The 12,634-nt window shown below is 39.9% G+C and overlaps 1 protein-coding gene across 7 annotated transcripts in view; it reads left to right on the top strand.

Annotated features, from left to right (window-relative positions):
* Window positions 1-12,634, top strand: part of nrg2a (neuregulin 2a) — an 86,635-nt gene that overhangs the window by 56,988 nt on the left and 17,013 nt on the right. For all 7 annotated transcript variants that reach the window (XM_026938578.3, XM_026938580.3, XM_026938579.3 and 4 more), the window contains one exon: window positions 8,061-8,172. In XM_026938578.3, the coding sequence (XP_026794379.1) occupies window positions 8,061-8,172 (112 nt within the window). The remainder of the gene's footprint in view (window positions 1-8,060; window positions 8,173-12,634) is intronic.

Here is a 12,634-nt window from a genome sequence, read left to right as displayed (position 1 = left end):
ATTACTGATATTGATTAGAACCATGTGTCATCCCTAGACATTTTTTTGAGTAGTGAGGTCTGCAAACAATTTCTGTAAAAGGGAAAAATTACAGTGTGTCTTATGTGGCGTAGTTACTTTTGGATTCGTTTAAACTCGTAGGAATGTCACAACCAGAGGCATCAGCTTTAACAGAAAACTTTGTACATTTCTACATTTCTTCGCACTCTGTAAATATTTTACCTCTGATGAACCTGCACTTCTTGGGTACTGCAAAAAAAAGAAGCTCAGAAAAGAGGCTTCCATTCAGCTTTATATCATTTGTTGAGACTGGGTGAGTTATTGTCTTTAGTGGATTCATGAATAGTAGCTAAACCAGTAGCTAAACCATAGATCTTCTAGAGATAATGAGACCAACATGGTTTATACATTGCTGCAGAATGTACAAACTCTACAACTGCACTGTACACTCACATATTTGTTCCATTACACACCTTTGAAACATTTCTTAACAATATATTTCTCATATCTCAGATGTTGAAATTATGTTTTGTGATTTAGTAACCACTTTAATGGTGGAGCTTATCTATTTCCATAAATCCAGTTATTTTACTATAGGAAGCATACACACAAGCCTGTTCATCACCATATACACTCATGCATGTGGACTGTAGCAGCCTGGTGTCTAATCAGATGGAGCCCTCTGGTCTATGAAAACAATTGCTCCAAGACTGATCTTATGAATTAGATTAGCTTTTCTCTGTGGTAGGCCACATGTGTTGGTTTAGGGATCATGATGTAGTGGTGTATGTTGCAGGATGTGTAATAGAGAAGACCTCTCTGAAGGATTTGGGAAGGGAGGGATGTTTCAGATAATGAAAGCCACACAAAAGCTGGAAGAACACAGAAGGTCTAAACTGACCTTTTGACTCAGTGATTAGAGGGCTGTGTTGTGACTGTAATGAAAGACACCCCCAGAAATTTCAAGAGTCAGTGGGAGAAAGACTGCTGGTACAAGGGCCTGAATGGCAAAGCATGTCTGAAGCATCATTGCTCATGTGCTGCATTATTTAGCATGCTTCTCAAAATACTAAAGCACAAATCACTTCGTTCTCTTATAACCTGCACGCAAATTGCATTGCTATTGCAAAAGCCTGAAAAAAAGATATTCATCTAAATCGAATTGTGAAGACCGTAGTGAGCATGTGCATGGTGCACATGACTCCAAAGGAAGAAATAGAACATTCTGAGCATTAGGGGCCTCTTCTTTCAATTTTACGACTTTCCTAGAACCCTTTGGCGAGCATGGAAAGATAGACATGTTTATGAAGCTTTCCAGATGGCCTAGTTTTGTCTCCCCACCCTACCTCCAGACTCCCTTTTAAGTTCCTTGGCCATGGAGGAATTATCAAATTCAGGAGTTAAGATCACCGGCCCAATTGGAGATGGTGGCAGCAACCTTGTTTAGGGGCCCAAGAACCCTTAACAGTTTTGGCTTATTTCTCTGAGGGAACCTGATAAGGTTCCGTGTAGTGTTCCCCATTCAGAGAGTGTCCCAAGTGGAACCACTTTAAGAGGTGATCAACCCTTAACTACTAGTGTAAGTCAACCTTCACCATCAGGCAAAGTCAAGATTGTCGATAACCATGCTTGCACAAAATTTAAGAACGAAACGTAATAGAATGAAATGTGATTTAAGGGCTGGAGTTTCTGAGCTCTACATGGTCTGAGGCAAATTTGCAAGGGTGACCAGGTGAAAATGACCTTGCTGGAGTGGAATTTGTTGTTGCTGCAGCTCAGGGTAATGCAGCAGTGTTGAAAGTACACTATGCAAGAAACTGCAAGAGGCCAAATCAGTGCTTCCTGTCAGCTAATAGTCCAAGAGAGCTGACTGCGCCTCAGGCTGGAGGACTTAGGAAGCAGACTCAACACTCAGCTTAAAGAACAAGTGCCATTCCGGATAGCAAGTACCTCTTTTTTCACCCCTTCATCATCTGGGTGAGGACAGGAACCAACAGTGGGAAAGGCCTTCAGCTACTAAATATCCATATAGGGCACAATGGAAAGATTTAATTATAATTATTTGTTCATGAATTCCAATGCTAAAGGATGAATCTCCCCATTTCATTCAGTGTGTAGAGTGAGTTATATGCCTGTATTGGCGTGTCCTCCCAACCTCCAGTCAGTCACACTCTAGTTTTTCCTGTGGCACATGCTGTCTCAGCAGGTATTTACAGCATGCTTCCAGACATCCAACAGCGAGATGATGAAAATAACAGATACATAGAGGAATACTGTAGTTATGTAATTGACATAGCTCCATAACTGAAAGGAGGGAAATCTGTCCACAGAGTCCGCAGGCATGAGCATGTCAAACAACACTGTAATTAACCGTTAACAGGCTGGCTTTGTGGAGGAAATAATGCTCTCTGTAATGTTTAGTATAAGTAAAAATGTGGAATCAGGAATAGTTGACCTTCTGCAGGTAGAAGGTCTTTGGAAGTTCTAGTAGAAATGACAGACATATTGAATGATGGGTGTAGTCGAGTAATTTTTTTTTGTTGTTCCTAAGTCTCTCTTTCTGTAAGCCCAAAAATGTACGTGTCACTTCCTGGCTGGGGTTTTCATTTCAGCCAGAATGCAAAACATTTTATTTTGAAATATCCCTTTTTAAAAAAATATTTTTAAAACTTAAAATCAGGATATTAAAAAGTTCGAAGTTAAAAAGAAGGGGGGGGGGGGTTGAGGGGGGGAAGCATAAGAAGTCAAATTTGCACATTGAACCTCGCTTGACGAATAGGCTCACTAAAAATGCTAGCATGGTTAACAGTGAATGGGAGCTAGCTGAACACACAGAGTCAGCGATTAGCATACAAAATGCTGTTTTTCCATCTTGTAAGCTTTCTTTTATTTTAAGATGCATTACTGTCTTTGGCCCATCCATCCTTTGGCTCTAGGTGACATAAGAGACTGCAGTATTTCCCAATATAACCTCATATTAGAGGTCTGGCTCTTGGAAATTAGAGATAGTAAGGAATAAAAGAAATGTCTTCCCTCTAGAGGTCTGGCAGAGGGACCTACCAGGCTGAGTGATACTTCTTTTAAAAGATCACTGAAGCGATGTGTCTCATAGGAACTTAGTTGTATATTGAGTCCAATATGACCACAGAGGATCTCGGGGTGACTCACTCCATACAGGGTGGATGGAGGAGAACACAACACTCAGCAGCTACTCTTGGCTTATGGCCAGCTCTCTCTGCTCCCTGCATGTGTATTGTGCAAGCCAGCAGAGCAGTGTTATTACAGTGTGCCTCTGCTGTTGCTCTGCATGGCATTTCATGCCACGCCGTGCAATAAATAGATAATAAGGTGATGAGGAAAAGGCAAGGAAAAACAGACAGATGGTGACTGGTTGTGTCAAAACTGTAGCTATGTGATGCATTAGATTAAATCGGGATTTCTTCTGGTCTAAAATATGCTTTGTTCTATAAATATTCAGCTCATCAGCATACCTGAACATAACTGAAATATGCAAGAAATATGATTTACGCAATTTAGCACTTAACCCAAATGTAGTCGATTGGCTATGAGCTCCTGTGGTTTCAGACACTATGAAACACTGTTATCTTGACAAAAGTACCTAAAAACAAATGTTGCAGACCCGGGGATAGCAGCTTTTTTTCTCTTCAGAAAGTTTGAGACACACCTCCTAGCTGAATCTGAAGCTTGTACAGCGTAATACAGACTTTAGTCGCAGAATTTACGTTACACATTTATACGAATTAAACATTTATACACTTCACCTCTTACAGCCTCAGAAGCAATTTGCTTGCACTTGGTCCAAAGTGTCCTGCTTCTCTGGAACCTTTGTTTAATATTATTATTTTTTTAAAACTATGTCTTACATATATATGTATATATATATACATATAATACATATAGATAGATACAGACCTTCATTGTTATTAACGTACAGATACTATTACTGAGCCAAACAACATGTTTTGAGTTGAGATGTGTGATGATTTAAGAAAGCAGTTTGCACAGTGCTAACCTTCTAACTTGTAAGCATTCCTTGTTAGCAACATTAGCTTCAGAACTCCAGTGCAAAGCTGAAGAAGGAAGCTTTAGAGGTATTTTCATATATATATAGGCAAGATAAAAAAAAAAGCATTGTCCACACAGTACATCTAAACCCAAAATGTGTAACAGAATTGGCACATCCTAATTTACTAATATTAACTACGCTAACCAACTATCTAATCACAGCACTGTGCTAATATTACCAGCTAAATAGTTAGCTCATTTTTATCACACCAGAAGCGGCTAATTATCTTCAGAAGCTAGCTAATAAGACCAAGTGCTAGCAAGAAAACTAAAATTAAGCTGTTATATTTTGTAAACCAGTAGATGAATTGGCTATGAAACTAGCTAATATAGGATAACTGTTGTTCTATCTATCTATCTGTTGTTGACATTTGAGGTGAGGTGTGCATGTCTCAGTGCAATCGTTCTGTAAAAAGTCACATACCTATACATCACTTGGGAAGTTGTTTTCAGTTTCGCGGATTTTTGTTTTCAGCATTTTAATCACTTGGTATTTCTTTATGCTTGAGTTGTGGCATGACGACTCCCCAGTGAGAAGCTTAGTGTAAATGGGTCACAGACTTGATTATAGGTGCTGTGTTGTGTGAAGCAATTAACCTTTACTAATTTTAGTGCATTTATCTAAGTACTTCATTGAAAATGTAGGTGTTAAGCAAGAACATGTCGTTATATTAAAACAGTAAAGCACAGATACACAACGATGCCTATAAATAAAAGTTGTCATTATATACCTTTATGCTATTTAAGGATGTAAAATAGAAAAAGAAACTAGTAATGCAAGACATACTGTGCTTACAAGACACTAAAATGAATCGTTTGTGTAAAACATTGCGTTAAGAACCTTGTGATAGGGATTATGAATAGTGGAATATATGGATTCATGCAAAATGCTTTAAAGCCATGTTTGAAAACCATAATCTGTTTTGTTTATTTGGAGAAAAAAAAAGGTATGGTATGGTGGGAAAACACTTTTACAGAATATACGTTTAGGAAATCTTGTACAGAAAACACTTTTCAGGAAGGCTGCGGTAGATCAAAATAACCACTCTTTATAACTGTGGTAAGCAGATAAGCGTCTCAGAATGCACAACATGTCAGACCTTGAGAGGGATGGGCCACAACAGCAGAAGACCACAATGATTTCCACTCCTGTCAGCCAAGAACAGGTATCTGAGTTTATGTTGGGCACAGGTTCACCAAAACTGGACAGTTGTAGATTGGAAAAGCATCACCTGGTCAACCTGGTCACATGTTTTAATGTTTGATGTGAACATTAACTGAAGCTCAACACAATTTTGTGCATTGGATAATTGCATGAATGTGAAGGTGTACAGGTGTTCCTAATAAAGTGGATGGTGAGTGTGTATGCAAATAGGAAATCTTCCTGTTGTCACACCATGAGGAGTGTGCACTAGCATTGACACACGTGCTGAGTTTTCTCCTTCATTGTCGGTCACATGGTCCAAGTGAGCCAGATGTGCATTGGTTGTTGTGAGTCCGTGATGAGCTCCTCTTAGCAGGAGGCTAGTCATTACTCCGCTGCGAGTACAACACTATCACTGCTTTATTCACTTAGAGAAGAAGAGAGAATACCAGTGCATTTTATTCTTCACTGGATTTCTGAGTGACTTTGCTGTCTGGCTGCCTTGCCTCAGGCTACATTGTGCTGAGCACAGTTCCCGTCACATTCTGGGCTGTTGCTCATTTTCACACATCCATTTGCAACAAGAGTCTTTTTTTCTTAAGGAAAATTCAAGCAGATTAATGTCTGGAGCTGGAGAAAAGTTTTATGAAGACATAATATGTGACAGTTTTTACAACACATAAAAAATTCTGGAGACTCAGATACAGGGATGGACTTTTATTGGCTTTTCTTTCTGGGAACATTTCCCTTAAGCACCATAAAAGACAATTGAAATTAGAGATCTGTGTTTGACATGTATGTGCATGTTTCACATTATTCATTAAGCAAACAGTGTCAGTTACTGGGAAATTTTTTTGTTGTTTTCTGGATAGAAAATAGAAAACTTTGATCTTGATAAGGTGTGTGTATGTGTGTGTGTGTGTGTGTGTGTGTGTGTGTTTGTCTGAGTGTCTGAGTGTGTGTGGGTTTGCATGTGCGTACTTGTCCTATCCGTTTTGCAAGTCTGTATCACTGTGGCTAGTGGTCATGACACTTTCAGTAATTATTATAGTATAATTTCACACCATATTCACACACATTTGGGAGACTATGCAGCTGCATGAACATTTGGCCTGTTCATCATTGGAGAATATGTTCCCCGTACAATTTGTCCTTCAACAATTGGAGATTTGGAAAACAGAATAATAGCTTGCGCCGCTATGAGAATCTCTGATCTTGCCCCCACACAATAGTTGATAAATGGCACTTGTACATGCCAAAAGGAAATGACTTCCACTGTCAGTCATTACTTGTTTCTTGTTTCAATTCCACAGTCAATAAACATGCACACATGCGCCCCATGAGAGCAGCATTTGGATGAAAGCCATAGACAGATACGTAAACTTCAACCGTGTGCTTGTAACAAAATCCCTGCAGAAGTATCCAGCGTTTTATTCCAGCTTAATCACATCACGCAGATCTTTTGTACTCCTGCTTACTAGATTGTACTGATTATTTTCCCATGTAGCAGCTTCAAAGCAAGGCGGCATTTGTGTTCTAGTTTCTGTAGTAGTCTAATTGTAAAGTGCCAAGTTGTTAGTATTTATACAGTAGGCATGCTACTCCAGCTGTTACAGTGCTCCTCTACATCAACTATCATAGTGGCAGCTGCTACAGCTACTTATGAAGTGAAACACAAGCTTTCAGTGTTAAACTTTGCTAATGACTCCTTTGTAAGCACATACATTACGATTTTCCAGGAATTAAAGATGCTGTTTTTAATGTTAAGACATTAAAATATCAAGGAATTATCATATGAGCAAAGATGTTTAAGATCAAGCTCTTGATTTGCAATATTATCATGCAGTGGATTCGGCTAGTTTCTTTGTTTCACGGTATTGTTTCAATATTTCCCACCCAGAAACGGTCTGCCAACTAGAGCTCATAAGGTGTATGTTGTTTTAACCATGGGGGTGGAGTTGATGTGGGAGAAGGGGATTGACTTTATTGTAACTGGCATTCATCTTATAAACAGCAGTAGCCTCTAAAAATGAGACACTGCTTCTTTAAGATGAGGTCTGGAGCAAAGACTTCAGCTCGGGAAACAGTACTGAACTACAGCAGCACTAAAGGTACAAACTAAACTTAACTATATCTTATAACTAACTCTTGCTGTTTTAGAAGCACTACTTTGTGTAAAATAAAAATGCCTGGCACGTCAGTGTGACTTGTAATGTCTAACCATACAACAAAGGGTTTCCCCATCAGAGAGGGTTCCAGGTAGAAGCCTTTAAGTGTATACAGAGGAGATTCAAAGTGAATATTGTGTGTAATGTTAATCGTCTTTCTAAGCAGACAGAACTGAGTGTATATCTTATACTCCAGCGTGAAGAGCTGCTCGAATATAGCAAGACATTAAGCCATTCACGAATAGTAAATCAACCGAGGCACATGGAGTCTTCCTGTACTCTCTCTTAAGGAAATGTTTATGTTTTCACATTGAACATCTTGAGACGCCATCAGGGCTGTTGAGATAGAGAGGAGATTTGTGACGGCGACTAAGAGGTCATTGTTGTGAAGTGAATGGCTGTTTTTATTACGCTGTTTAGATAGGCTGCTTGACGGGATAAGATGGCCATTATGCCCAGCTAACACGACCCGCATGATCTAATGAATGTTATCTCTTCGGACAGCCCACTGTGTCAAAGCCTGCTTATTTTATTTCGCTCGAAAATGATGACTTTCTCAGCAGAGACTTCCATCGGAGCGCTTTGCTGAGACCTGCCCGTGCAGTTGCTCTGGTGTTGTGATGCTAACATGATAATTGTTTGTCTTTCCTCATTTACCACAGCGTTACCTCCGGGCTCAGGCCACGAAAGAAGATGCAACGAGACAGAGAAGGGATACTGTGTGAACAACGGCGAGTGTTACTTCATCCATGGTATAAATCAGCTCTCCTGCAAGTGAGTTGCTCTCCCTTCTACTTTCCCACAGTTAATTTATGAATCCTGACACGTTTGTGTATAGCTAAGGGTGAACCTCAGCATTCATTCTTCACTTCACTCTCTGTACATCACTCTCTGTATTTCTTCACTTCAGACATTCTCATCTTCGATTGTAAATGAATGCTAATTGGTCTTTCTTTTATCACACTCATTTTATCATTTGATGTTATTTTTTATCTTCTTCATTTACAACACAGTATCTGCACATACACACAAACACACACATACACATGTTGCTCTCTTTAGATAGTCGTCTCAAAGGTGGAGTATCACAGAGGATGAAGAAGTACTCATTAAATTCATTGTTTTGTTTGAGTACACAACCTCTTCAGCACAAGCCAAATGGTATTCATCAAATACATCTTGTCCTCTTTACCCAAGCCAACCCCCTCATCCCTCCCTCCCTTTCTCCCTATCGTGGGTCTTCAGCAGTACCCCTTGATCCCCTCTTGCTCTCAAGCTTGTTTGAGAGCCAACAGGTTGACTCACTGGTGTAAATGTTGAGGAGTGTGATTTGTCTCTTACTCTCTCTCTCTGTCTCTCTGTGTGATGTGCTTGGCAAAGCGAAGATGGGCCTCTCACCCTACACGCTTAGTGTGCTAGAGGGAAATGTATCAGACTTCTCCAAAATGCCATGTCACACTGGTTTAGAGCTGGTGCAAATATTTACAAGAGGCCGAGGCCTCTCAGAAGGTAAATAGGTCATTGCTTACATTTCAATTTCAGTGGTAAAAAAAAAAAAACACAGGCAGCTTTTGCACAGATGCTTTTTGGATATCTGAGGATGACTTGTTATGGCCCGAAACAACAATTTGGCCCTTATTATGAAAACAATCTACCGCTGACTAAGGGCATCGAGTAGCTGTACATGGGGTCGTTTGAGCTAGATCCAGGAGCCTGTTTGTGCAGGAGTGCATATCTAAACATACATGTATATAAATGCTGTGAATATATTGCTCATGGGGCTACAGAAGAAATACAGTGAAAACAGTACAGTGCTGAACTCCAGCAACACTAATGGTACAAAAACTAAACTATAGCCATATAGGTTGCTGAAGTGCTGTTGCTGTTTTAGAAGCACTACTTAAACTAGCTTACATCAGTGTGAATTTCACGATTTCACAAATTTCATTATTTAATTAGTATTTGAATTTTTATAAATATTTACAGGCAAAAATAAAATGCATATTTGGGTGTTTAATCTAATTTTAGTCACATTTTCCTTTTGGTTCAAATGATCCTCATTTCTTGATGTTGGAAAAAGGATCTTTATACAGTAAATGCATGTCACTCACGACAAACTGTAATTTTGGATTTGTTTATATATCAAATGAAATATAAAAAATAAAGTATATGTTCCGAAAGGAGTATAAAAAGTGAGGAAGATGGCTACAGAATCCTAGACTGCCCAAAAAATACATAGCAAGAACAAGAACACATTACTGTGAGTAAATAAATAAAACAGTTATAAAGGTAAAATTGCCTCTTTGTGAACTTCTTTAATTAAGAAAACACAGCACAGTTTTCACCTTGCGGGCTTTAAAATGCGTAGAGCAGAGCTACAACAAATGCTTGCTCTGTCTGTGGCATGTATATATAAAATTATAGTCTTAAAATAAAAAAAAAAAAAAAGAATTTGACAGCCATAATATGTGGACTTTACCATGTGAGAATGGTGGAGAGCTTCTCGAAGACCGAGCTGGGTTTCCTGAGTGTTCCTGCTGGTATTTCCAGCTACAGCCTTTGTGTGTGTGTGTGTGTGTATGTGTGTGCTGGCTGCTGGAATACTGCTCAGCAAGCAAGCATCGAGGACACGGCTGCAACGGCCATTCAATACTCTGTGTACAAATTGGAGGGAGCAATAACTCAATTGCTGCAGCTAATTCACTCATGGGGGAGTTACGGGTCCAGAAAAGTCAGATAATGCAGTCAAGGCCTGCAGGGAATTGTTGCCCCATAGCCATCTCGTTCAATATAGGCCGGGCTTGTGTGGGTATTACTCACCAGCTGAACAAGTCCAGCAGACAGCCTGCCTCATATTTATGCCCTGGCTCTTTCACTTTGAAATATAAAGTTACACACACACACACACACACAAACACAGGGGGTAACGGATGATCCCAGCCATAATTATTTGCCCGCTGCGAAGGTGCAGAGGTGTATTTCATGGTGTGGCGTGTTGAGCCTGCCACACATGGACAGTGTTGTCACACAGCGTGGAGATAAGGAGAGGACACAAGCCAGCAAGCAAGGAGATTTATGGTCCGGCACACTGAGATCTATTACACAACCTGTCTGATCTGAATGGAGCACTTTTTCTGGGTCTTCTATAATAAATCGGTAGCAGGCATAACGTCTGTCAGTTACCAAGCAAACAGTGAAGTGAATTGGCCAATATATCATGTGTTATGCCTTGTTACAAAATATGATCACAGACGATATAAGTAATGTGTTTAAATGCTGTGATTGAAATATGGATGGTGTATATCTGCATGTTAAACAACTGAAAATACCTCATTGTGTAATAAGTAAAAAATTGCATTTTTCTGCAGTATAAATAATCAAAGTATACAAAATTAACTGTTTATGAATAAATTAAATGGCTTATTGGCTGTTTTGTTTTGTTGCTCATCATTTTCCTTGTTGTGTTTATTTGACGTTGTTCTTGCTGGATTTCCTTCGTGGTAAAGTTATCTGTGAATCAACATCAGTGGGGAGTATCAGTTGTTATCTTTGGTTTTTGTAATGGAGTCACGTCAACTCCAATCCACACATCTCTGCCGTTTTTTAGGTAATCAGCTTGTTTGCAGTAATGTTAGCTAGCATTAGCTGTTTACACACTACAGTAAAGCATGATGCATGTTTGCTGGTTGGAGACATCAATACCAGCCATTTTAGAATGCTAGAACAAGATAGCTAGCTATAATAAGAAATACTAGATAGCTAATGTTACTGAAATAGTGGATCTTAGGCACAGAAACTGTCTGGTTTAGAGTTCAACTAAGCATGGTGATAAAAAGTCCATGATGGAAAGACCCCCATGACTGGAAGATTTATGGAGGATTGTCTACTTTAGTCCTAACACCAAAGTTAACCATGTGTGCTGGATGATTAAAGGATATGACTGAATCAGAGCAAGAAAGTCAGACACAGGACACAGATGTTGCAGTGCTCTCTGAGTTAGGACGGACTACTCCTTGTTTCTGGGTCAGGACGCTGGTATCAACTCACTCTCCACGGTGTTAAAGTGACCCAGAGTCGGCCAGCAAGCTATGCCAGACCTTGTTTCTCTCTTTTAGCCCATACATTATCAAGTGATGTCTGATATATCTCACTGTTTCCACCATTGGATATAGTGGAATGGAAATTTGGTTCACTGTACGGGGACACACATGCAAATCTGATTAAGATGGATGAATCATGGGTCAGAGGTTCAGGATGGAGTAAGATGGAGAAGCCCTGCTAGTATGTGATGAGAGAAAAAAGGGATGACATTTGGTGTCAGGGCTGCATGTAGGTTTTTGATGAAGTGGACAGGCATCTGTGTAAATACCAGGATCCTGAGAAGTTGCTGGGCAAGCAGACTCACTAGAACTTGGGCAAACAGAATGTTTACACAGATCCGGTATGGACCATCTCGGCAAGATTAGTGTGTAACATGAACATCTTGTTCTCGTTTGGAGAAGAAGAGGCTGAAGATAGGGGAGTGCAGCTGCTCTGTGAACTCACACCATTACAAGCATGTACCTGTTACTTTTGTGCGTGCGTGTGTGTGTGTGTGTGGCTTGCGGAACCCATAGGTGATGTTCAGGGCTAAGAGCTTTTCCTTTGCTCTTGTGGATTCCAGACAGTTCCCTGTTAAACATTAAGTCCAAGCTCTTAGCATACCAGATTGTGACATGGCTCTAGAACAACTAAGAGAAGAACTTAAGGTCCCATCTTCAGCCTTTTTCACACCCTATAAACTTGCCTTAAAGGCTTTGCATGTAGGTTACATGTGCCATGTCTCATCTCGCTTCAGAGAGCACTGAGATAGTTAATAAAAGGGTCCTGGGACCGCACGGTAAGTGGATCTGCAGCCTCCTCCGTGCCAAGCAAGTTGAGAGAAGGAGGCTCAGCAGATCAAGTGATGATTAAAGAAAACATACGTGCCCTTTTTTCTTTGTCCTGCACATTGAAGATATATTCATCTTTGCCGACTGATTTACAGAAATTAGCACTGTGAAAACATTAGCCAAACATGAGTAATGCTCATTATGCACTGATGAGCATTAATTTGTTTACTAGAACAACACCAGTACAAATAATTGGCCAATCAAATGAATGGAAATCATGTCAGAATCACAGCTCTGTGTTTGACATGAGCACACACTGGCTCACAACTAGCTTAGAACTCTTGCCAACAAATGTTGACATGCTG

The sequence above is a fragment of the Pangasianodon hypophthalmus genome, chromosome 15 (assembly GCF_027358585.1).
Source record: "Pangasianodon hypophthalmus isolate fPanHyp1 chromosome 15, fPanHyp1.pri, whole genome shotgun sequence".
Classification (NCBI taxonomy): domain Eukaryota; kingdom Metazoa; phylum Chordata; class Actinopteri; order Siluriformes; family Pangasiidae; genus Pangasianodon; species Pangasianodon hypophthalmus.
This window is presented reverse-complemented; position numbering and strand designations above follow the sequence as displayed.